Source organism: Tetrao urogallus, assembly GCF_951394365.1.
Source record: "Tetrao urogallus genome assembly, chromosome: 9".
Classification (NCBI taxonomy): Eukaryota; Metazoa; Chordata; class Aves; order Galliformes; family Phasianidae; genus Tetrao; species Tetrao urogallus.
In genome coordinates, this window is record NC_136822.1 from 8,001,326 (window position 1) to 8,028,506 (window position 27,181).

Below are 27,181 nucleotides of genomic sequence, written 5' to 3' on the forward strand. Positions count from 1 at the left end.
ACATGATTTTATTAGAATATGTATCTTCTGAAGACTGTGAAAAAACTATTACCTCATTCTCACTAGTCCATGAATTAGTGATAAAACTTAAAACTAATACACAAATTTATTTCATTAAATTTGTAACAAAGTTTTATGATAGCAAAGGTCAAAAATGTCAGTGATTTGCATCACCATTTCCCTCTCCTTTCAATAAGTACTCCATCATTCCATTAACAGAGCTTGTGTAATACATATCTATTCAATATTGGCCTGCATTGGTCATCACATACTGTACCTTATTGAAATGTTTTTGGCTATCATACTTGAGGTGTTTTGGGTATATATATATTTGGTTCTTGTAGACTCTGTAAGGTCGAGAATATTTTGTTGATTCCTGTACAAACTCCTCAACTTCCACTGTTGGCTGATGTTCCTTTATGTCATTAAATGGCTTGATTGGTATGAAAGATGAAGTTACACAATCTTCAAAAGAACAGAAAAGAAAAACATCCCTTATGACCTTTTTTATACAGTCTTACTAAGAATAAGCATTATTGAGATGCAGTGGGTCAAATTTCTCTGTAACATGCATTCACGTAAATCCAGAATTACATACATCAATCTTAAGCACTTTATCTCACTGAAGTTAAACAGTGCAGCACTGAAAAACTTTTGACATTCACAGTATTTGAAGGTGTTTGATGGCATAACAACCATTGGTATGCTGACAGTTTCAATGAAATAAGTGAGGAATATCTGATGCAGTTTCTAATTAATTTTACAGTCCAATATCTCATTTAATCCTTTCTATCATCTAATAACACAGTAAACAAAATGAAGAAACAAGCAGTACAGTACTAGATTAAATACATGGTGTAATTGGGATGACTGAAATCCAATTAAGAAACAGAAGATGAAAACAAAAGCTGTCACCCAGACAACAGGGAGAGATACTCTGTATATCTGTACCACTGAATCAGTGAGACATGCAATCACAGCATGAAAAACACGAGGACTGTTTGCATGAAAGCACTTGAGAAGATTTGGGTCATCAACTTAGGGGTGTCCTGAATTATTTTTGGGAACAGCAATTTGAAGGTTCTGTGTAAGAATTCTTTCCTTAAACCCAACAGTGACCCACTAGAAAATCCCACCAATCTGTGGGGAGGAAACTGAAAGAAGCTGGTGATCCCTTGCATATAAATATTCCCATAAAAACATGCTGCAAGGCCATCAGCCACTCTCCATAATTGTCCTTTGCGCAGACGGAACCTCCCAGTTCTGGGTTTTAAGGTTATTTTGGGGGGGAAAGCAGGGGACGTGGCTGCTGCCCTCCTGACAGTTCCAGAGTTCTGTCAACAGGCACGGACCAGGCATCACTGATGTTTTCTTTCTTTCCCCTTCCTAAAACTAAATGATTTTGGCCTTCCCCCCCCCCTCTTCTGCAGCAAAAAAGCAACAGATTTCTAGAAGCTTAAACGCAGACATCTCTTGATATATCCCCGTCTCTAGCTCTTATTGTCACTATCTCAAATAACATCTTACCAAAACAAAGATCTACTGCAATTGTCTAATACAAATTGATGTTAATACGAAGCAGAGCAGTGTCCATCCCCAGAGACACAATAGTACCAGCAGTTTCTTGACAACATCTGCATCCAGCTTCCTTTGCTTTGGCTCTTCTTGGCAAAAAAAAGAGATTTTAACACAAAGCAAGACCTTTATTTTTAGTGGGAAGGAGGTGTTACAATAGAACTGGATGCAGCTGCTACAGGGGCTTCCTTCAGAGCTGACTAAACTCAAATTTTCATCAAGATTTTAATTCTCTTTTAAAATTTTAAAATTTTAAAATTAAAATGTTAAAATCTCTTACAGCTTTAAATTTTTTTTATAGCCTTACTGAAAGTAAGACATTCTCTTTGTGCCAAAGAAATGTGTAAGCTGTTACTGTTCAAGGGAATTTTCACTGACTTTCCACATGTACTGAGCACCTCACTAGTGCATACCTTTAGCATCCGACCTTCACTTGGCCACAGTGAACTGAGCCAGGTAATAATGAAAGATCCAAGCTGCTTTGGAACATTTGGCTTATTTTGTTAGTATGTTTTTTGGTTTTTGTTTTTTTTTAATTCCAAATATAAAAATCTCTTTTTAAATGTTAGTAAAAGTTTCTTAAATCTAATGCCACGTACAGATGGTATAAAATGTGTGACCATCACATATCTTAACATACGCATACATAGATATTGTGACCACACAGACCACATTTTGTCTACATTCCAATCTGATCTCCATCTTGACACTGAGCAGTTGCTGTGCTTGTTCTGAACTAAATGAAAGGGACCATAGATGTAATGATACCTGAACAACAGTGACAGTTACACTTAATTCAGAGGAACTGAGATGGTCCTAGCTTTTTGCAACAGTGGGCGATAGAAATGTGTCCCTTGAAACAAAAACTAAAACAGGATTAAATTAGAAGCATCTGTACTAGGAGTTGCACTTTTGCCAGAGTTGCCTCTGAACAAAGTCCTTCATCTCATCTGCATTCTCGAAACCTGCTGGAAATCACATCCCATATGTGCTGATTCACAGAAGATACATGCATCACAGGAAACATTGACAGTGCCAAGCTCTTAACATCTTGCTGAACAGAAGCCCAAGCCAGTTCTTTGGCTGAAAGTCTTAGATATCAAAAAGTGGCCCCTGCACTTTCATCACATATGGAGACAGCAGGTTATGTTCTGTATCACGAAAGCATATTTGTGCAGGTGAAGGAGGAAAAGAATGGTGTAATTAAATGAAAAGAAAAAACAAAATCAGGCACAATCTCTTTCCAAACAATTGCATACATTTTTCTACACAGTGATGGATAGTTCTACCAGAACGGTCTCATTACCACAATTCAGGACAGAAAGCCTATGACAATGTCCTATTTAATTATAACATTTAATCATAAAGTGGAATCATACTTGGATGCTCCAAAGGAACACAATCAACTGCAATCTCCAAACTGCCAGGTATGGTCTGTATTTTGCTAATCTTCTCTGCTCTGCAATTACAGAAATGAGAACATTTTAGAAAATTAGAACAAGGGACATAAGACCCAAAATAGGAATTAAACCTAAATGAAAAATAGACCTTGATTTAAGATATAAATATATAGTAAAAACCTTTAAAATAAACCTGTTGGTGGCCAGACTCAAAAGAAATGCAACAGGAGGGAAGAAATATTTTGTCTTTCTTGGCTTCACTCCTTCTCTATGCCTTCTCTTTGCAAGCGGTCACAGGTTATGGAAGAGAAAGAAACTGCTGAACTAACAATTATCCTTTCAAGAATTAACTTACTTTTTCTTTTTATTGTTTGAAATAAATGTTTTTTAAAAGTAATTCTGTGACCTCTGAGACATGAGGAGCTCATAGAATCATGGCTTCTGAAAAATGCTATGCTGAAAAGGGACTGAGACATATTCCTTGTGCCTAAGCAGCTTGAAATATGACAAAACCATGATACTAAATTCCTTTTTATCTAGGATATGCATCAAACAGACAAGAAGAGCAGAGAATTCTTATTCAAATACCAAGAATGTCAACAAAGTTTACCAATTAGTAACAGTAAGGTAATCCAAGTGATTAAGACATTGATCCAATTTCCCTAGTAGATACTCAATCTTTCTGTGATCTCACATAAATGGAATAGGAAAAGTTTATTATAATATTTCTAGATGTTATTATTATTTCTTCTGGAGTAAAGAAGAAGTTTAAGCTTGGAAAAGCTTTTTCTTTCAAATGTTCTCTCTGCAGCTTGACACGGAGACTCAAACAAACCAAAACAGGAACAGAGAAACTATTAAAGAACACTTTCTCACAGTTCTGTGTGTTTGATTTTGTTTGTTTTTATGATACTATCCTGTGCTGGTTCCTTTACCTGCATCTCCTCTGATGGAAGGGCAGAAGCTAATTTTAAAAATTACTATCTTTAGGTTACAGCAACATTTATTAATGTGCCAAATGACTTTCCAGGAAAACTAGAAAATCTAAAGCAGTCTTTGGCAGACACTGACTAATGAGAAAAACACCAATTTATAATATGGCTACTTTGGCACATTGCACTAAACGATGAAAAAAAAAAACCTGTGAAAAATAATTTTCACAGCTTTATAAAGCTTTTATACCTTCTCAAATAGAATTAAAAAGCACTCCTTACCTTCTGTATTCGGCTATTAGCTTAATCAAATCTTCCATGGAAATCTTATTACTTTCTTGCCTGAACAAAGGTGAGAATCGTGAGTCTCTGTCAACATTTCCCTGATTATCTTTGAACACTGGTCTATAAAGAAAGAAAAGTAACATGTTTACAAACACATTAATTTGAATGCTTGGAATTGTCACGTCATCTTTTAATAAGGATATGACCTGAACTCTTCCACAGATTTAAGAACTTTCTGCAGAGCTTCACACACGAAAGCTTTTCAGAGGTGTACCTCTGCAGGAGCAGAGACAGTTCCAGTGTATTTACACACACTGCCCCAGTTCTGCAGAGTTAAGGATCTTACACTATGCAAACAGTCCCAAGTCACCTCAGATGTAGCCTGACTGTTGACATCTTAGAGTTCCTGCATTTTAGTGCTAGAACAGATAATCATCATCCAGCTCAGCATCCACTCATTTTTCCTCCCTTTATGTTTTGTTAAGTCTCAACGGAGAAAGCTGAAGTGTACTTCACCAGAGCCCGCTTCCTACTCCACCCTCCATTGATTATTTTAATAAAAGAAATTACGGCAAAACATCAAATTGCAGCCATTACATCTCATCACGTGAAGAAGCATGCGCTTATGCAAAACCAGGGTAGAGACCCCTAGAGAGTTTTCTCATGCATTAAATCGGTTCTGTGTCTTCCAGAAGCAAGACATCAACTCACCGTGCCTCAGCTTTCCTTCAAAAAAGCAGGCTTGTGGAACACTAAATTTTTGGTGAACCAGTTACTAAGTGCCAAGTGAAATGGAAAGAAAGGATATGGTTTATAACTGGGAACAATAAGTATCAGCTATCGTGCACGCAGGAAAACATGCTCAGATATTTCCATTCCTGCTCGTTGACACTTGCAGGATTTAATTAAGACACTGGAATGCCCTTTGTACAGCCCCAAGGGTCACACACATTGGCTGGACTGGATAATGTAGCAGCTATCCAAATTAATGAACTTTGGATTCAACTGCTGTACGCTAAAACATTGCTTAACAAAAGTAAAATGTTCTTGACACTAAGTGCTGTTTTGTGAATCATTTGGCCAATCTTTCTTCTTTAATTTACTTCTCTGTTTCACTGCCAGGGAGAAGAGTAACTGATGCCAGCACAAATCGCTGCCAGATGCAAAATAATGGAGTAAACCCTTGGAAGAAGATCCCAAGAACGAGCACAAACGCACCCTGGCTTTAATTAATTAACTGAGAAAAACACTACTATTTCATTTCCTTGTAACTGTAAAGAACAATAGGCCCTCTTCTATCAGATTTTTGCTTTCAGGATTTACGGGGAATAGAGTCCACACCAGCATCAAATATTTTAAGTTACTAGGAAGAAACCAGACCCAACTTCTGGCAGCCATCGCTTATTTTACAAATCCTATTAAACCATCGATGGAAAAAAAGACAAAAGATAAGATTAAATAACTATTACAGTATCGATGACATTATGACGAGCTCAGCATTGTTTCCTCCTTCTCCAGACTACCAGAGAGGACCAGAACGTTGAGAAAGCATTTTAGCTGTGCCACTGGGCTCTGCACTGGGGTTGCTGAGCAAACCCAGCTTCTGTTGGAACCTATGAATAATTCCCATCCTGGTGCTCAGCACACTCGGTTAAAGAGGTACTTTGTCAACCAGGCTGGGGCTGTTCATAGCGCACAGAACCAGATCTGTGTTGGAAGTTGCTCACTCCAAGAGCACTTGCCACTACAGGCGCAATTCAGACATCCATGGAAAGCAAGCTGATTCTCACAAATGCAAACTTCCTGCATTCAGAGCAGAGTTTGACTGCTTACTGCTGGTCAAACTATATGGACATATTCGTGCTCCCAGCTCTTTAAATTTGAAGAACTGTCACAGTAGCAGTATTACACGTTTTACACCTGCAGTTCAACAACTGCATTCCCACGTTTTGCTGGATCCATTCAGTTCCTGGGCACAGATGGAGCACTTTATCACAGTGAACATACCAAAGGCATTTTAGAACAGTGAGTGGCAAGGTCAAGGAAAAGCAAATGCAGCAAAGCACTTCAACAGCTCAGGAGTCCAATACTTACCTAATATATTAATGATTCCTTACTACCTGCTACTTACTTATTAAAAGATCTTATAAAGAAAAAAACAAAACTAAAATCCTGAAGAAATTGTCAGATTTCACTATAGAAAATGATACTTTTCCAGTATTTTGAATGTTTCAATTATTTAACTGTTCTGATATAATCAGCTGATAGCCTACAATTACAACTATTCAAATGCAGAAAATCTACACAAGGTCAGTAATTTCACACTGAAACACACTTTTCAGTAGAAAATGATTCTGACACATTGCAATTCTAACATAAACTGTATACCTGTGAGAGCATATAGGCACCAGATTACACCAGTGACAGCAAGAAATCAGTCAGGAAGGAACCCTTAGTCATTCTTTTCCATGATGGTAAAACTGGATGCCACATAAGATAACTAAAGTTTCAGTCACTTGTATAAAACTCACTGTCAGACTTTGACTCCCTAAACGTATATGTAAAAATCACATTGTGGTCATCTGCAATTGCTTGCAGGGGGAAATATTTCTGCAGAAAAACAGGAGTGAGGCTAATGCCAGAATGGAAATGTGTTTTCCAGTTATTTCAAATGCAGGGTTTTGCTATTTATCCCAGTCAAACCATTTTTTCCCCCTGTAACATGATACTCTACAGTGGAAACTTCTATTTTCAAGCTGAGAAAATAGAAATAGTTTGCACAGAGCCAAATTATACTTTGCTTTCACTGAAGAGTGTTCTGAGTAATGTTAAAACACAAATAGATGTAAATGAGGGCAAAATTTGACACAATGATCTAAATAAATTCCTTGTGCAACTCCACTGATGCCAACAAGATCCTACACATGGTTTATTTGGATAACAATCTTCACACTGTTATCCCCATAAATAATTAATAATGAAAAGTTTTAAGAGCTGATAAACACACCCGAATGTATTTTCAGTAATTAATCACACAGATGGAAGGAAAGCTCCTTAATGTTATGGGCAGTGAACCACTGAAGTAGGATGACATCCAAAACTTCTGCCTGCTGGAACTGAGGGATGTCCATAAACTTCAGGTACATCCTCTGCTCATGTGCAGGCCATCTGTGTAATGCACACACTGTAACTGCCTACAAAATGTTGAGCTTGCTCTCCATCTGCTAACACAAGCACATATTTCTATTTCTATGTGGGAAATCATAGCCAGAATATTGGTTAAATAAACATATTTAGGCATGATTTGATGCTCTCCTACGGAAGGTGTAAGATACAGCACAATGTGAAGGTCTTTTCAGTCTTACTTTCCTGAGGAAAATAACACCAACAGAGGAAGGCTGAGGAAGGCTCAGGCTCCTGAGTACCCAATCCCCATTTGTACTGAGGCACACACACAAGCAATGACTGAATTACAGGACAATAACTGAAGGTAGAGCCACCAGCAACAGTCAGCCAGGACAGAGCTAACAAAAAGCCTCAAGCCAGCCTGTCGCCCAGCCTGCACCTCCTGCCACCATACCATCTATTACATGCTAAAAGTAGCCCATCAATAAAAAAACAGACACCCATCAATATCATTCTGATGAATGGCCCTTTGGCTTTAATACAATACTACTGTATTAATGAACACCCTTGAGCTTGCTGTGACAGATCAGAGCACATTTGCTGCCCTTCTCCTGAGCACATGCCCACTTTTCCTGTTCCCACTGGATAATGAGAAAAAAAATATCAGTGAAAAATAAATGATTCCTCAAACGGCCATATCTTTGTATTTGCTCCTTTGCCATCCAAGCACCGTATGCTAAAAACACAAGTTTTCACCTACATGTTGAAGGACAAACCACGTGATTCTGGTACCCCATACTTCCACACCAGATGAACACAGCCACAGAGCCATCCCTAATGGTCATAGCACCACACATGACTTTCACCTAATGCTTTTTCCTTCTTCCTTTCTACATCTTCAGGCAGCCTTCCAGCAGGCCAGGTGTGTCAGAACAGAAAAAGAGGATTGCTTGTGCTTGCTGATGGATGAGCTTTCCTTTTTATAGAGAATATAAAATATTGTATTCCCTGCTCCATGCATGGCAGAAAGACAGTGCTGCCAGAGGGACACACAGAGTAGCTTGGTCAGAGAGATCTGTTATCACAGAGCTAGAGCAAACAAGAATGTAACAGGTCTCTTTCATCTAATAACCAGTAAAACTGCAAAAGTATCTAAAGCATTCTCATTTCCATGGCCTAATGCACTGTACTTGGATCACCATTACTCCAGATTCTTAGTTATACTTACTTGAAATGTGACAAGCAGAATTTCAGACTGTTGAATCTGTATTTTAGGTGGCCATTACATCCTTGTATCTGACAGTAACTATCTTTGTAGGAAATGATTGTAAAAACTGTGACTTTGAAAACCTTTCAGTAATTTTTAGCATCAAATCACTAGTGGGGCTCACAATACCCAGAAAATCTGTCAGTTACCTCTGTTACTCTCTGGCAACTTCACTACTTACTTAAATAAAAGATTCCAACTCAGTAACATTTAATGAGAAATTGACCAATACTCATCTGCGTGAGAAATAGGGCAATGAACTAATAAAGCTGCAGGATCTTCTGGGGTCTGCATCACACAGAAAGCTTTGCTTAGCTTTAGGCAGAACAAGCGAAAAGCAATAAGATGATACAAATTCAAGAGTAGAATAATGTATAAGATGTTACTACAAATTATAAAAAGAATTAATACATACCTCACTGACCAAGCAAATGGCATGCGGTATTTTCCCAGCTTGCTACAAAATTGTTTATTGGATTTTAACACTTTCTGTGCACACTACAAAACAAAAAAAGAACACCAAAAAAACAATGAATTGTGTCACCAATGTGCCAGTAATATCTACAGCACAGGATAACAAACTATCACTCTGCTGGAGAGGTTGTAGTGGCCCCAAAACAATTGAATCTGATACTGCCCATGACAGAAGGTTCTGCAATGGACAGGAGAGGCATCATGGAACTGCTGACACGTTAAACCTCTTCAGTGTCCTTTAAGCCAGAACTACAGCAGTTAAATTACCATTCCAGTTTGCTTTCATACATCTATGGCAAATGCTCTGCATGTTCTCAGACACAGGTAGGTGCCTACCCCAGTTATGTGAGCATACAAAGTGCACTAGCTCAGAATTCATAAAAGATTACTGAAACAGAATTTCACTTTGCTAGGACATAACTAGCATAGGAATGCACCATGCACGGATTCTTACGCTTCATTCAAAATGGCTTTTTTTTTTTTTCATTTTGCATACCTGGGTGAAAACATTTATAAGATTGTAGTTGGTCACCACATAATAATTTACCTTAACAAAGTTAGTGGAGTTTGGGCATTTGCTTTCTTAGGACTGGTGAGATTTGCAAGCAGAATTGCCAATGCCTTCAGCTTCCAATAGGTGGAAACTTACAGAGAGGGAACTTGTTCATGTTACATTACCTTATAAGAATCAGGATTCTTAATGTAAGGCTCAGCACTGCTGGCAATGTTTCCTGTGAGCACCTTCTCTATTTTTGCTACTAATACGATCTCAGAATGAGGATTACTTATGGAGAAAAGAGCCTGAGAATAGAAAAGAGAACAGTAAAAAAGTATAAGGCAATACGGATGAAATGAAATACTGCCAATGCTCTTTGCTTATGGAAATGCCACCAAACCAAATTCAGAAGGCATTACAAAGGATATCTCTCCATGCATTCAAGACAGTCAAAGGGAAACTAAAATCTTCATATTAGCTCTGCAGTAAGATTGTGCCCTCAGCACCTTGCAAAGACACTAACTGAAGTGAAGAAATGCTAGAATCACCTAACCTAACCATTTGTCTGGGACAACACTAATAGCAGCCACACCTCATGGGAATGGCACTGAGAAGAAATGCAACACAAGGCAAGAACACGGGAGTACTTGGAGATCAACTGTGTTTAGATGAGGCTTTAAGTTGTTTTGATTGGTTGGTTTGAAAAACATCAGTGAATGAACCCAAAGAATTCAGGAAATGTGTTTGGTCTCTCTAAATGCAGACATTAATTATTTGAATTGCGAATGGATTGTAAATATTATGCATCTGTATCCAAGTACCATTGATATATATTGTTAGAAAAAGCATGTTATGAAAAAAGAACCAATGGTAGTAAAAAAAGTCTCCAACGAAAATTAATACTACTGAACTAAAATTAGTCATGAGAGCACTAAGTCACTTAAGCCACACACATGGAATACCTGTTTTGGGTACTTCAGCCATTCTTCTGGGAACCCCCTGACCTGTGGTTCTTCCACTTCATTTGAGTCTATATTTTCAACAGTGCCATTTTCTAATGAAAACGAAGAACCTGAAATCATCTGTCTGACGAGAGCATGGTTCAAATCCACATGAAAATCAGCAGACATCTTCCTGCCATCCCTGACATCATAAAGGGCCACGCTCACAAAGAAAGGCTCCACCTGGAGAAAACACCAGAAACAAAACAATGCAGTAACCAAGAGAGAGATTAAAATCTTTTACTAGAACCATAGAGCTAGAAAAAAGAAAGTAAACAAAGACTGTTTACAAATTATGAGATTCATTGAAAACACATGTTCACCCAGCAACAAAGATTCCAACATTTAGGGGCTTTTAAAGGTAGCTCATTGACACTGGGCCAGAATAGCAACCAGCAGCTAACACAGAAACTTGCAGAAAGAATACAGAAATGTCTCTGTTGCAGCTAATGATTAGAGTAAATTAACAGGCCTCAGAGAAATGCTACAGAATAATTTTAATGCAAATTTGTGCTCATTATAAAAGAATGGATAGTGAGGGTGGGCCTTCCAGGGATCATCAGAAATGTGACCAGAAATGATGACAAACGTAATGAGATGAAAAACGTTTACTGGTACAAACACAAACGCGTGGGTGTGTTATTCAGGGGGAAACACACATTCTATTCTGCTAGGAAACCAAGAGCATACAAACAGCTCTGACAGTACCCACTTGTTCTATCCCATAGTGCCAGGGAATTAAATTGTATGACTGTAAGTAACCTCTATAGAGCCTTCACTATTCTGATGAAACACATCAGTCAGGATAAGAGAGACAAACTTGTGATAACAAGTTCTGAGCTGTTTGGAAATCAGAATCTTAAAACTCAGGAGATAAGGGCACTGTATAAACAGGTACAATATTCTAGGTTTTTGCAGCCTCAGTAATGAACAAGTGCATGCCCTTGGTTCAGTTATCATGAGCTCCCTTAAACAGCTATTCCAGTCTGCCAAAAAAGTATTGATCACATTATGCAGAATATGCACTCCCTGGAGAGGTAGTCATATGGAAATACACAAAATAAAAATCGATGCTTCATGGAATATATGAAAGTTGAGTTTCCAGGACACATTTCTCAAAACCTTCCCTGCTTCTGAGGAGAATTAACCTAAAGCTATAGACTGATAACGACAACTTCCCTTTCCCTGCACTTTTTTCTTAAAGTAAACATAAACAAAATTTTCTGCTTTGTCCTTTTTTTTTTTTTTTTTTAAATATATATCTTTATTTTTAACTCTGGGCTTTCCTACTTGATGAAGCATCCAGTCCTTTGTATTTGCCTTCTCATCTGTAATTTAATCTGTCTGGCCCCCAAAATCTCTGAGAAAAACAACTAAAAATACCTATTACCCACCACCAATATTCAATTGCCTCCTTACATAAATCTTCGCAGTTTAAACTTGTTCTTATAGCAACTGTTAAGGATCCTCAAGAGTCTTAACGTTTTCAATTCCCCATTCCACTGTAGCTAAAAGTTTGCAATCTAAATCAGCCTCAAAGTGCTGGAAGGTTCCCCAGCCTCATTACTCGTTTCAAAGGGATAGGCTGAGGGGGAGCTTACCAAGCGTAGAAAGTGCAGAGGAAGTCTTTTTTGATGGGGGAGAAAATGAAAAAGCACACAGGGAAACAATGAAAGCTTACATTAGTTGAAGGATCATTTTCATTTTCAGTAACGCAGGCCTGCAGATTCAAACTGAGGGATTTACAAGTTATCAGGATCCGCTTAGCAGGTTTTTCTTCAAATGGCTTGATCACTGAGTTTGTCCCTGGAAACTCCTTTTTCAGAGGATTCACTGACTGAAATACGTTAGGTGATTAGTTATATATGGAAAAAGCACAATAATCCAAAACTCAGAAAGCTTTCTAGAGGTGTTTACTATCACTGAATTACCTGAAAAACCTCACAAAATCACTGCTGATATCTCCATATTCCTTCTTAAGTCAGCCAACAAGCATTCATTTAGCACAAACAGAAATGTTATTTTAATCATGAAGTCTAACACTAAATAAACAAGCTGAGGATAAGAAGAAAAGCAATCTACCTTTCTTCCCATTTCCAGCTAAACTTCTTTCACATACATAAACTCGTATGCCTCCAATTGTACCTCCTGCTTTTTAAACCCATTCACATTTTGTAGTCAAATTCAGTGCACTGAATAACAATAAAAATCTGTTACTGTGACATTCCTAGTCCAATGAAAGGTTCTGCTTCTGTAGTATTTTCAGTCTGCTTTACTGACTCAAAGTTCAGCTACACCAGACAAGATAACCTCCAGAGGTCCCACCCAACTACAAACATTTTGCGATCAGGTAAGGGCAGTCTATACACAAACCTCTGCAGAGCAGGGACAGCATTTTTCCCCCTACTCATTTTGAAGCTGAAAAGAAACACCATTTCCATTCTAATTTTATTTTCAGCCTAACAGTCCCGTGCACACAAGTGAGATTAGCACAGGGCAGAACTCTCAGTAGCTCACTGAACTCCCAGCCACACAGGTAGCTTAGCTAACCCTGTTACTTCAGCATCTGTATTTAAAAACTTACAGGAACTTGAAAAGGTAACTTTACTTACTGCTATATCAGGATCCAAGGAGAAAAGATTTAGTCGCTCTGTATTTCGAGAAGCTTTGACTGTTTCTTCTGTTTCTGTGGTGTACTGTAGTGACAGACAATAAATTAATTTTCTGCACAAGAACAGAAACCCATAGAGTTGTTAAACCTTTAAATGAATGACCAATGTGTCACTTATAACAGCCCTCACTTCTGCAGCAGGTATTCCAAGGTGCTTTCAAACATTCTTTGAAGGTTATGCCTTCGTGAAGAAGAATTTTCAGCCTGCAATATACTTCAAAGGAACCCAAAAGACGACCAATTAAGTAACTCAAGTTCATATATGTTACTAAAGAGTCCATTGTTCAGATGTCAGAATAGTGGTTCACCACGCTGAAAACACTTTGGGGATTCACAACCCCAGGGAAAAACAGATTCCCACAAAACCATTTTTGTTGCAGGGAATGCAGAGAGGAGAGTGGGAAAGTGTTGTCCTGCCTTTCAAGCAGGCAGAATCCCACAGACTGCAGAACACGCACAAATGTCAGACTTGGGAGTCCTCTCCCCACCCATCTTTCCGTCCTTGTTACAGGCAGATACAGGATCAGGAGATGAGGGGCAGGCCCTGGTTACTGCAGCCAGGCATACAAAGCAAGGGGTAAAAAGAAGAACTAACTATATAAAGGGCAATACAAGCAAAAAACAACTTGCAGAGCATTTATTTTAGCATTGCAGGCCACCAGTAAAGAAAGCACTTGCTTTAACTGAACTATCTGTAGTAAAGAAAGCACCTGCCTACTGAGAAAATGATTAGAAACTATTGTTGCCCTCCCACATGAACACAGTGATTTATCTTTTGTTCTAGTCGTAGCTGTTATAATTGTGTGAGAATTTCATAAATGTGAATATGACCTAAAGTAAAATGTAAACCAAATTCTGTTCTCATTTTCATTCAAATCTGTAGGAATAACATTCTCAGGCAGCATTTTGCTGTATGGACGTACAAGTAGATAGCATCTATAGATGCTCCATGACAGAAGGTGACAAACATCATACATTCACCTAGGAAAACCAGTGATGATATACATCCAACCCAGCTTCTCCTCATTTTAGCACCTTCAACAATTATCTCATTTGCATGGTGTAGTCTGAGAGATCTAGAAGACAAAATATCTCCACAGACATCTTTCAATGAAATTAGTGAAGGTGATGAACAGTTTGCAGCTTGTTTCCTTTAAGTGCTGCAAGTCATATAGGAAACCTTGTCTCTCTAAGGGCCAAAGTCTGTGAAATGCAGGTTAAAAAAGTAAATACTTTATAAGCAGCTGCAGGGGTTAGATCCTTATTGACTTCACAGGTATAAATCAAAGCACTTAAGCAAGCATGTACTTTCTTTACACCCAGTGGAATTCTTTTCATTTATATAAAGCCATCAACTCAGAAATAATTTTATTTCCATCATTTATCATGGCTCTAACACACAAAATGGGGTGTATTCTATTTTAAAACCTTTTACAACAGTAATGATCATCTGTTGGCAGGCATTTTGACCTAGGCAGCACTTTCCACTCAGCTTGTAAGGACAAACATAACAGCCATTACTTTTGCAAAGTCTGGATGCAAGGTGTTCTCTGAAGAATCAGCCTCTTCTTGAGAGCAATCATAATTCACTGAAGCTTCTGCAGGGTCTTGAAAAGGGGAAACAAGTAAATAAATAAATAGGTCAATGTTTTTGTTATGCTTGTCTTACCAGTGGGTTTTAAAAATCAATCCCCATCCGATTCCTTTTTGTTCTCTCTTAGAATCCATCTCTAAAACAGAGGAGATACCGATGTGACCTCTGTTCACCCCAACCTCATCTCCCAGCAGTGTTTACTATAACAGAGACTGTATTTAAGCTTCCAAAGATGCTGGACTCTACTTGCTGAAGTGTCTGGCACGTCCATCCATGACAAATATTCGTGTCTACAACAAAGACATCTTCCTTTGCTCTCTCTGTCCCTCCCAAGACAACCCTGAGAATTTATGCCAACCCAAAGATTTTGGACTCCCAGTAAAATGAGTTTTCAGTGCAGTCAGTGAGGCAGACAGGACCCTATCTGCTCTTTGAGAAGAAAGTCTGGACTCCAAAAGCTGCAAATCTACATTTCCAGAAAACAGCACTATACAGCAAATCTTTTGTTTGGCTCTTGCTTTCAGACCAACGTGAAATAAGTCACTACAGACATTCAGGGCCCTTCTGCCAAGAAAGAATCATGCCTTTTGACAAGCTAACGAGCAAGAGGAATGTGCTATGATGCTATCGGCATTTTTACCCCTAAAAACTGTTTTCTGTTAACCTTATGTCTTTGATGCTTCACATGCATTTCTCTTCCTGTTACTTAATACCCTAATGGGTGGAATTTTCAAAAGCACTTCTCCGATTCTGAAGTGCAAATCCCTCGTGCCTCCCAATCATAAAAACATCTTTGGCTATATGAAGAGCTTTCTGACCACCCCCAGATCAGAATTTATTATAAACACTAGGTTAAAGCTTTCAGTTAACTCTGAACTTCCTTGAGATTCAGATGCATGGGGTTCAAAGCTTTGATTTAGTTCATACTGTAAGTGGTGGTGATAATTTTTACTAAGGTTTCAAGTGTTTTCAGTTATACCGTTTTAGCTAGGATTCATCAAACTGAACGTGGATTTATTATGTGAAAATGATGAATTATTGTCTCATAAAGAGTACAGTATAACCAAGCATCTAATTCTTTCCTACACGGTCAAAGCACATTAATATGCAAAGTCACAAAAGCAAGAAATGAAAAGTCAGTAAGCTTCCAGAGAAAGAGCAATACACCAACAGCTGGTGGTTTTTTTTTTGGTTTTTTTTTTTTTTTTTAAATCATTAGCTCCAGATGTTTAAAGAAAAACAAAATGCTGGAAAAAGAATCTTTCCCCAAGAGCAGATTCTTTAAAGCTTTCCTGAGACCCAAGACAGTAAAACACAATGTACCAGCAAGATCACTGACAGGGTGAACTACTCTTGAAAAAAAGCTGCATAAGCAAAGCAGAGCCATGTTGTTCCTGCTGACTTTAAGGGGAGCAGCTTTACTTCCCTCTCACAGCCTTTTGAAAATGATCAGTGGGTAGTTAGCTGACATTGTTCAGGCCTGCCAAAAGGCTGGAGCTGCTCCATCAGAAATCAATAGATACAGAATCCATTACAGGCTCAGGCAGTTAAAGTGATTCGACATTGGTAGCTGAAGGCTTTTTTTTTTTTTGCGCATTTGATTTAAAAAACAATACAAGATTATTCACTCTTACCAAGTTTCAGATCAGTGAGGTCTGCACTTTTCCTTTCCTGAATGGTCCCCTCTGGATTTATTTGCAGGATTTTGTTGAGAGTGAAAATCCAGTCATCCATATCCTGTTCATTTTCAGCTGCCAGCACAAAGTATGTGAGGTCATTCATTTTCAGCTCAAAGGCATGTTTCCTAAGCCTGTTATTCTGTTGGAACGAAAGGAAAGGAAAAAAATAAACACCAGAACCAACTATAAAAAGATACCTAAAAAGGCATCCATAAGATGGACTTCTACATAGCCATTCCTTATAGGTAAATTTCAAACAAAATTAACTGACTTTAAAGAATTTTTTTTTCTTAATATCACAGAAAATGAATTTACATCCATTTATGTTGTGTCTGTATATCTAACATCCGTTCAGCCATAGAAGATCTAAGACTATGGCCAGTAACGCTTCAAACTACAGTAGGGAACATCTCCTAAGTGAAATAATGAAAGACCTCTTATGGGGAAAGTACAACACTGCTACATGAGTCATTGATGAATAGAGAAAATAAGGTCCAAATCTCCTATAAGTCCTGCATCAGACACTCAAGAAGATACCAAGCAGTGCTAACCAACATTCAAATTTGTGCTGTGGAAAGAGGATGGAATTAGTTCAACAAATTAAATCTAGAAGGCAAGTGAAGTAGTACATAGTGAAAGACTGTTCCACTTCTGACTGCTGTGGTTGGAAATGAATAACTAAATGTGAACAATTCATGCAACCTTCTTTTTCAAGCTCTTTACAGAAGCTGCAAACAAACTTCGTAAAGGTAATGACTACTTCTGAAGTATGTAACGAAGCTAGAAATACTATTATTAGGATAAGGACATTCGTGAATACATTTTTTTTGTTTTTGAAAGAGCTTCCACGTAATACCAGTTAGATTTTGAATAGAAATCAATAAACAACTTCAGACGATGTGAACAGGACAGATTCCTTCATGAGAAGACATTACTATGAGCGCTTTGAAGTGTTACAAGTGACTATTGCATTTTCAACAATTCCTCGCAGGACACCAAGGTGAAAATACTGCTGCCCACTCACTGCATTCTGGCCTTTTAAAGTGCAGAATAGGAGTCTAAACCCAATATACTGACAATAGACCTAGCTTTGGTCTGTATCACCAGATTGTACCTGCAGTAGATAGTTGATCCATCAGTTTCTGTTATAAAAATTAACAGCTGCTTAGTTAATGAAACAGCTCAATAAAACTGAGTAGAATGATCTTCTAATGCAGTATGTTCCATTCCTCAAATCTATCAAATGAGTGAGGCTTCCAACTGTTAGCCTTACGGAAATAATCACATCAATTGTCTCTTTCCCTTGTTTAAATCTGGAAGAAAATTAATGCTCCCTACTTCCACTGCATAACATAAGTTTTACAACTACTGACTATGGACATCAGTGTCACCATTTTACATCCCATATTCCAGAAAATTGCCCTCACATGCAATTATTAGGGCATTGCTGACACATCTAACCTTGGACTGACAGATGAAAACCAACTCATCCAACTCACACTTGGTCGTTATGCTCTTTTTCTTAATTCACAGTCTTAAACAAAATTACAGTGGTATCCTATAGTTTTACATACCAGAATTATTTCTCAACACACAGAACCGCAGCCCTATATCAAGTTACCCAGAACAGCATCTAATCCAGCAGTTCAAATCACACTGGTATCACCTTTTGTGTATGACAAACAGAGGCAAAATCTGGGGCTTATTAGCAGTGAAGGAGATAGAGAACACCGGACATGGAGAAAAAATTCCATGAACAATTTTGTTTTTGCAGCAGCAGAGATGATTTAAAAGATTCCTACCCAATCTGTTGTTAATCACTTGCTCCAATCTTCATACTGCATGTCATGACCCAGCTCAGGAATCAGCAAGACTGAACAACTTCTGGAGCTACTTGGTCAATGGAATCAGTCAAATTTAGGTTTTTCAAAACTGATTCAGGCATGCATGCCTATCTCTGTGTGTACCTTTTAAATTCTGCTACTGAAAATTCTCTTGTTAGGAAATCATTTTCTCTCACATACTTTATTGAGGTGAATAGTCTTTCAGGTATAAAAATTTTAATTTGCCCTACGCAGGGGAAGAATATGGTTGGGTTTTGTAGCAATTCATTCTTGGGTGTCTGGTTACATTCTTGATCACAGTGAAATCAAGGCAATCCTCTAGTTACTGCATACATTCAAATTAATGTAAAATAATAACTAAAATTTTACTGAAATCTACTTTAGCTAATAAATCATGAGGGCCTGAACAAGAGCTAAATGTAGAAAAAAACGACGTCAAGAATCCTCAGCCAGTGCCCACTCAAAACTTTTAAAGGTAGATAATTTAAGTGGATCACGTAAACAAATTTATGCACAGTCCATGAAGAAAAAGCACTTTGCTTCAATCTGTCTTCAGAAAAAGTATAAAGATCACTAAAAAGAATGCACTTGTCTGTATTGTGCCCTTCCCTTTACAGACAAGGCCATGATCTTTAACTCAGGTCCTGTAACACTATTAGACATTATCTAATAGAGCAATACATCTTGCATGCTGAATCCTAAGAACACTGTGGCAGGAAAACTTCAATATCCACTTTTCCATCTGCACTTCAGACTTCTGGCAAGCAGATGAGATCTACAGCAAAGGCTCTGTTTCAAATCTAAAGCCAACTACTTTTTTTCCTGATCAGTTAATAGAGCAAAAAAAATCTAAAACCCCAAATTCCATTTCTCAGTTTCCTTCTCTGTAAGTCCTTCCATATCTATATGGAACGTGGACCTTGAGGTTAACTTGTAATCTTCAACACTTAATTCCAAGTTTGAACTTTCTTTCAGAAGGAAATTACACAAGAATAAAAAAGAAACTAGAGATGAGCTATAAATGAAACAGAAGGCTGTCTAATGCCTGCAGGGTCATTCTTCCAAAATAAAAGAATTGTTTTGAAGGTGCTTTGCATTTAATCTGGAGATGTTTTTTTCCAGGATGTTTACTGCAATCCAGTAAACTCTGTCAAATGAGCTCAAAGTCATTCATATTGAGTTAAATGTGCTTAGCAGCACACAGCTCATAAAATCAGAAATTTCACATCATAGTTCCTCTAAGCCTTCAGACTTACGCGGCACTTTCTCCAGATTCTATGGTTTCCCTGCCTATAGCAACGCTAATAAAAATTTTGTTTTTCAGTCCTATGATTTTAAGTTCACCACATTTTTATAGCAGTTGGAGTCTTTGGTGCTGATGATACTTGCACTATTATTGCCTTGGCTAAGGCTCTCACTTTTGAGTGAAGACAGCTCATAAATTCATTCATCCCATTCTAAATGTCAATTAAATAATCAAGAAAATCAGTGTCTGGTGGTGAGAGGTGAACTTACAGTTCAAACTGTTCTGGACAATTAGCAGGAATTCCATAGATTTAGAAGGCAGATGTCAATAATTGGAAGGATGATTTCAAGCATTTCTTAAGCTTTTTTTCTGCCAAAGGTTAGCAAATAAGGCCAGAAATCTTGCAGTCTAAAGATTTCTGCTACCAAGGAGTGTCATCAGAAACAACACTGAAGATCAGGCACCCTCTGGGCGAGTACTTAATTTACAGCTAAAGCCACACTGCAGAGACATTCAGGTCTTAATGAGGGTTCTGGCTGAGACCTGTCTTAAAAGAAAGCACACACCACCAGCAGGCAAGAGCAAGCAGTCATTTTTTCCCTTCTTATAAATGACTGAGCAATACCAACTCACAAGATCCAGGATGACCATTACTTTAAGCTAAGTAAATACTCCCTTAGTCACAACTAACTGCTCAGCTGAGAGCAACTCCCTTGTGGCTGTACCATTGTGCCTGTAACTGCACAGAGCATGCCTCTTTCATGCTGACCACCATCTCAAACACACATAGCTCAGACTAGCACAAGAACGTGTTGCAGACGTTAGGCATTTCTAAGTAGGATTCCTGGGCAAGTTCCAGCCTTAACAGTTCCATAGTTCTATCGCCTCACTGGCTTTCATCACTTCCAGGCCACCTCTCAGGTCTTTCAAGTCAATGGACTGACAGCAGCAGATACCACTGCCCTGCCATGTATTTAGTCTTATCCTGTCCTGCATCTATTTGGAAAAGAAATACTTTATGGGATACACAGTGTAAATTGCCATTCCCTACAGAGGATCTTCAAGGAACCTATTGAATCATTTACATAAATTGAGATATTTCTCTCGTGTGTGCCATCAGCAAAGAGTGCATACTCATCTCCTATCATACTTCAGCTGTATGTCTTGTATTCCGCCAGTCTGAGCATTGGCAGCAATTTGAAGAGCAAAACAAACAGCATTTTCTTTCCATGCAACTGATAATGAGACCCACCCATGTACGTTCATCTGTGTGCTGCCAATAATTCTTATCTGACACCAAAACAATCAATGAAATAAAATCAGACTTACCTGTATGACTCCTGTACAGGAATCCAAGAAAATACATCCCTTTGGCTCCTTAGATATTTTTTCATCTTTGTAAAAATTCATAATATATGAGTTATCTGACAACTGTGTCAGCTGGAAGTAGCGCTTTTTGAATGACTGAAGTGAAGAAAAAAAGACAGACAGTTGTTGAGCTGCAAATTGCTTTCACTGATACCTGATTCACAGGATTTAAATAAAAAGCAATTTCTACCCACATTTCAATTGCACTATTCTGCAGACAATTGCAACATTACTTTAGGATCTGTTGAAGCAATGTAACCATGACTAATCTGAGATATAAACAGATAAATGACAACAGCAAAAAAGTGTGCCTCTGTGGGAGATATAAATTGGAACAGAAAAAAGAATAATCCGGTCCCCTTACCCGAACAGTGATGCTATTGTTTACAGTGCTGTTGAAATTCCCTTTATAAAGCCATCCAGACTTGAAAACTCCTGCTGCTAATCCTCCTCCTCCACCACCGCCACCTTTTGAAGATGAGTGGGACGTTGTATCCTAGATGAAAGATGTAATTAATAGTGCATTGCAAAAGAAAAATGCATGAATATCTAGTTGACAACAAATAATCATCCTTACATTCCTCTTAATATAAGACTTTATTAATAAGCCTGCTGTCTATATGTTGTTCCACTAACTTCAAAGTTACTTAAAATGTCAAATATTTTATAGGAGATAATGATTCTCCATTATCCTTCTCCAAAATATTAATGTAATAGATAAGTCTCCATTGATGGAGAAAAGAGGAAAAAAAAATAAATATCAGAATACATACTTCATCCTTATCTACATCTTCGTGATCAATTTCAAAGGAATGTGATGGCAGTTTCTCTGGTCTACAGTCATTTCTGGGAGAAGAGGAAAAAATCTTTTGTAGTATTAAGTAAATAAATAATTATATCGTATCATCTACTGCAGGGAGGCAATTATGCTGGGTACCCATTGACAGAATACCTTCCTTTTTCTCTGATTCTATATTCCTTTGAAAATCAGTACGCTTACAAAATAATGCTTTTTTTTTCTTAAGCTCCCTTCATTTTTTTCCCCAGCAGTATGAACCAGGTCCTCCATATAAAAGATAAAGTACTATTACTTATTCTATTTCCTGCTCTTTCACCACAACAGACAACAAAAACTGAACAATTTGCAGAGAGAGGTCCCATTAAAGGCTGACAAATGAACCAGAATGAACTCTTCTGTAGCTTTTTTTAACCAATAAAAATATTAGAACATTTGCTAAAAGCTTATATATTTCTTTAATATTTCAAGATAGGTATCTTACTATTCAATATGATGAGCACAGGCTTCAGGTAATTTTTAAAAAGGCAATCTTTTAGATGTGGTGCCACTTAAGAGCTCCACATGATAGACTGTGAAACAAAACTGAGAATCAAAGACCAAAGCACTGAAGCACATGCTTATTTTTAAGCACATACGTAGTTGTACCATCCCAAAGTACTTTGCACATTGCAGAATTAAGCCTTAAGTAACAGCCAAACAATGCACTTGGTAAAAGATATTTTTAAATTGAGAGAAAAACAGATTTTTCTGTGGCCTAACGCTGAATTCTTGAAGATTAAAATCTCATCTTGAAAGTCTCTACTACTGATGTGAAAAAACTACAGAAGCTATCGTGGTAAAAGCCATTGTTTGTTAGGAAGACTAATCTTCACAGAATAGAGTTTCATCTACTCAGACTTATCAGGTGAACAAAGAAATGCCATGTTGTCATACACGGGAGCAAACAGTAGTTCAGGAACCATGTGCTCATAAGCTAATTTCCTCTGTGATGTTAGCAAACATTAGCCCACATAAGCACACAGTGTTACAGTAATTTAAAAAAAAAAAAAAAAAAGCCAGTTACCTTTCCTTTTCCATTTTCTGTTCATTCATACACAAGTTATAGATTAGGACGATTAGAGTAAGAAGCAATACCTATCTCCTCTTTGCTTCTCTGTTTCAAAAATCAGTGATATCATGCCTTCAGCATCCCATTGTACTCAGAAAAGCCAGGATAATGAAATGCACACTGAATACAAAAGGCCACAAGACACTTTATTCTCTGTTTTAGCTCATTCCTTTTTCAGTGTTTAATGTAAACAACTGATTAATATTGTGGAGAAAAGGAACCTCTGCAATCTATTGCTATCTTTGACATCTATGAAGTGTGAATACTATGAATCCCTTGGGCTTGTTCATCACTCAGAACCAAGGATGCACTGCAGTTCTCACAGAGCATGCCTTTGTGGCACTGCCCACTGCCACCAGCCCATGCACTGCTGGGGAACACCACAGCCTTCACTTGAGGACCTGTACAAGTAGTAGTGGGGCAAGACACTGAGCTACTGAGAAAAACAAAACAAAGCAAAAGAAAAACTGCTGCTACAAGGGAAGGGAAGAAGGCGCAGGGAAGGAGGAGCTGGATTGCCGTGGTGTTGGGTGCCCTGACACTGCAACACTGCAATTCTGCCTGGCTCTTGTCACCCCAATGAAAAGGCAAGCCTGCCCCACTAAACCACAGACCTTCTGCTAGCCTGAGCACATGGTGTGCTTCTGAGAAAAAAGGAAACCCTTCTGTCCTCCCAGAAGAGCTGTATGAGAGACAGAAAAGAACTAACAACCAATGCTTCTGGTGTCAGAGCGGGCACACCATGGAAGCAAAGACAATATCAGTGGTTTGGGATAGGCAAACTACAGCAGTAAAAACAGGTTTTGAAAAAATGAAAAAATTGCTATATTTTTCTCTTTGTCTATACAAGGCCTCAGGTAAAGGTCCAGTAATCCGTAATGTGCTACCCCTTACAGCTACCAGCAAAACCCAGCTGTAGAGACACCTTAGTCTGCAATGAGATCACACAATATCCTGCAGAAGTATTCCCTCACTGACTACACAAGAAACACTCATCCACTCAGACCTCTCATTCTCCGATTTTTCTTCCTTCTCTTACGTGGGATCCTACTCAGGTACAGTGCTCAACTCCCGAGGGCAGGCAGATAAAACATGTCTGCAGATTCTCTTTTTCTTTTCACCTACTGCCTCTTCAAACTTGCAAACTTCTAAGGCAGTGGAACTGAAATACCTATCAAACACTGGGGGTTTTCACTTTATAAGCAAAAAGTGTGCTAATGGCTTTTTCTGTTTCCAGACATGCTGTCACCACAGTGCACACGCTAAGCAAGTCCTGGTTTTCCTCCACCCCTCCATTTGCTCAAGAAGCAAGAACACACACAGCAAAGCATAAAAAATGGTGTTAAAAAGAGGTAGTGAGAGCTCACAGAGAGGAATTTAAGAGGTAAAGAGATCTGAAAAAAAAAACCTCAGAGGAGGAACACACTCAGAGAAAAACTAAAGTAATACCTAAAATTTTGTTTGTGTCATCCCCATGCTGTTCAGCTCTAACCCAGTGTCACAGCAATAATTTACTGAAACTGCAATCAGGAGACACTGCACCTTCTCCAGATGATCTGCACTACACTGTGGCTACTTCCTGAACAAAAAAGATCAATGGTGGGAAAGGACTTTGGTATCTGACAAAAATCTGCTGCGCTATGAAGATGTTAATTGACTTCAGCACTACTGAAGGCTGCCGAGTCCTCAATTTTTGTGTTTCCAGATGCAAAACCCCATGAGAAGGTCCAGAGCACCCATAGTGAATGGGAGTCCTTTAGCCACAGCTAAATCTGGTGTCACATCTCATGATGCAAAACTAAAATGCTTATCACTCATCCAACCTTCTCTATTAGAACAATCTCCTATAAAAAGAATTAAAACAACAGTATTGAGGGGGAAGTAGCATTGACACATCATAACATTCCTAGAGCATGAACTCAGGCAAGTGACATTAATCACCATATTAAAATATCCTTCAAAGAGGATGTCCATAAAAAGCTAAAATGTACCGCTTAGCAGAATAATGCAACCACGTCTGTCAAATGCATATTTCATAAGAATGAAAGTACTTAAGGTTAAATGGAAAACTTCTGCCCAGCAAACATTTTTCTTTAGCACTAAATGCATTAATTTTATAAAACAATCATTATATTGGATACATAAGAAAAGGCACTTTTATAACATCAATTAGCAAAACTGCTCTCCCTGGCTCTTTGTACTACCCTAATCACCAATGTGCAAGAGAGAAAGCAGATCTGTGAACAGCTTACAGCACAAACACTCTGAAAAACACATCTAACGGGACCACCAGAGTCAGTTTATTGATTCCTTCCACGATAGAATCACAGAATAGGAGGGATTGGAAGGAATGTTCAGGGATCATCAAGTCCAACTGCCCTGCTAAGAAGGCTTCTACAGCAGGCTGTACACATGGGTGTCTGGGCAGGTCTTGAATATTTCCAGAAAAGGAGAATCCACAAACTTCCTGGGCAGCCTGTTCCCGGGCTGCCTCATGCACAACCTGTTGCCCCCAAGGTCCTTCTCTGCAGAGCTCCTCTCCAGCAGGTCATGTCCTAACCTATACTGATACTTACAGTTATTCCTTCCCAGGTGCAAGACTCTACACTTGCTTTCATTAAACCTCACCTGGTTTCTTACTGCCCAGCTCTCCAAGTCTGTCCAGGTCTTGCTGAATGGCAGCACAGCCTTCAGTGTCAGCCACTCCTCCCAGCTTTGCATCATCAGCTCACTTGCTGAGGGTGCACACTATCCCCTTATTGAGGTCATCAATGAAGATATTGAACAAGACCGGACACAGCACTGACCCCTGGGTAACACCATTAGTCACACGTCTCCAACCAGACTCTGCACCACTCAGCCAGTTCTCAACCCACCTCACTGTCCACTCATCTATCCCATGCTTTCTCAGCTTTGCATCAGGATGTCGTGGGAGACAACATCAAAAGCCTTGCTGAAGTCAAGGTAGATGACATCCACAGCTCTCCCCCCATCTACCCAGCCGGTGATGCCATCATATAAGGCTACAAGGTTAGTAGATGATTTTTCCTTGATGAATCCATGCTGACTATTCCTGATGACCTTCTTGTCTTCCAATTGCTTGGAGAGGGCATCTAGAACAAGCTGTTCCATAGGTTTAGTTCGGACTAGTCTGCATCCAAGCCAAGTCTAGAGCACTTGTTCCAGTGGTCAGTGTTACATGCATGTAACCACTGTTTTCATCCACTACTGTATTTTTATGTCTCAAAATTACAAGAAAGTAGGTGGTAATGCTGCTTGCTTGGGCATTCAGTGAGTTCATTCACTACACAGTAAAACAGCCCTCAGTGTACAGGATATAAACCTCCCAGAAGTGGGAGTATGTGTAGGAATACATGCAGAAATGAATGAACACCAAATTCCTAATTTCTTTCCACTCCCATCAAGGAGATTGTTCCTCCCACTCCCTTTACACTGATTTAATGTACTACATCCAAGCATGGAGAGGACATTTGCTTACCCAGACAGCTGCACATTTCTGCAGCCATGTCCCATGCACTGTACCAGCACACGCACTCACTGCACACAGACCTTCTGCACTGTGCAGCTATAAACCCCTAAGCGAAATCCTACTCCTCTGGCACACAGGACAGCTAAAAGGAGAATTAATCCCAGTTAAAGGTGAATGACATTTATGCATTATTAAGGAAAACAGAATCTAGCTTTCTGTATTAACTGTGCTTTGAATATGCAAATACACACTTAAGGTTTGAATCAGCACTAACAGTTTCTCGATACTACTGGATTCTGCAGAGCCTTGAACTTTTGCTAAAAGACCTCTTCTTCCCCTTTTTAAAAATGCAAGCCTCTGTAAATACAGTAAAACAAGTATAGAATATGAGATAAAGGAAAGTACAAATAAGGACACAACTCAGCAAAATGACACAAAGCTAACAGGAAAAATAAAGAACTTATGCTAGATCTTACTGTGGTAAGTGTCGAAAGTCTTCTGAATACTGTTCATATTTGTAGTTCACAACATGCCACTGAGAACTGTAATATTTACAAGCCTAAAGAGAAAATAACAATAACAAGAATTAATTAAATAAGAAACTGATATCTCTGAAAAAGAACTGGTCAGAGCCCTACAGTCCCTTGCATTGGCAAATCAATACAACATGTTCTCACAAAAGAGCCCAAATCAAAAGAAATAGAAAATGGACATATATTTACAGTGAATGATCCGTTCACATCTAAATTACACAGAGTCAAGATTCAGACAGGTAAGTGGCTTTTTATATTGTCTTGTCCTCAGACTGCCTTAAAATGTCAAATTC

At 38.5% G+C, this 27,181-nt stretch overlaps 1 protein-coding gene across 2 annotated transcripts in view; it reads right to left on the reverse strand.

Annotated features, from left to right (window-relative positions):
• Nucleotides 1-27,181, reverse strand: part of DOCK10 (dedicator of cytokinesis 10) — a gene marked incomplete at both ends in the record, with an annotated part of 135,958 nt that overhangs the window by 47,352 nt on the left and 61,425 nt on the right. For both annotated transcript variants that reach the window (XM_079539844.1, XM_079539845.1), the window contains 14 exons: nucleotides 278-465; nucleotides 2,955-3,034; nucleotides 4,190-4,312; nucleotides 9,001-9,083; nucleotides 9,738-9,860; nucleotides 10,518-10,739; nucleotides 12,238-12,393; nucleotides 13,169-13,252; nucleotides 14,749-14,834; nucleotides 16,456-16,639; nucleotides 20,920-21,054; nucleotides 21,323-21,454; nucleotides 21,732-21,804; nucleotides 26,832-26,914. In XM_079539844.1, coding sequence (XP_079395970.1) covers nucleotides 278-465; nucleotides 2,955-3,034; nucleotides 4,190-4,312; nucleotides 9,001-9,083; nucleotides 9,738-9,860; nucleotides 10,518-10,739; nucleotides 12,238-12,393; nucleotides 13,169-13,252; nucleotides 14,749-14,834; nucleotides 16,456-16,639; nucleotides 20,920-21,054; nucleotides 21,323-21,454; nucleotides 21,732-21,804; nucleotides 26,832-26,914 — 1,752 coding nt within the window. The remainder of the gene's footprint in view (nucleotides 1-277; nucleotides 466-2,954; nucleotides 3,035-4,189; nucleotides 4,313-9,000; nucleotides 9,084-9,737; nucleotides 9,861-10,517; nucleotides 10,740-12,237; nucleotides 12,394-13,168; nucleotides 13,253-14,748; nucleotides 14,835-16,455; nucleotides 16,640-20,919; nucleotides 21,055-21,322; nucleotides 21,455-21,731; nucleotides 21,805-26,831; nucleotides 26,915-27,181) is intronic.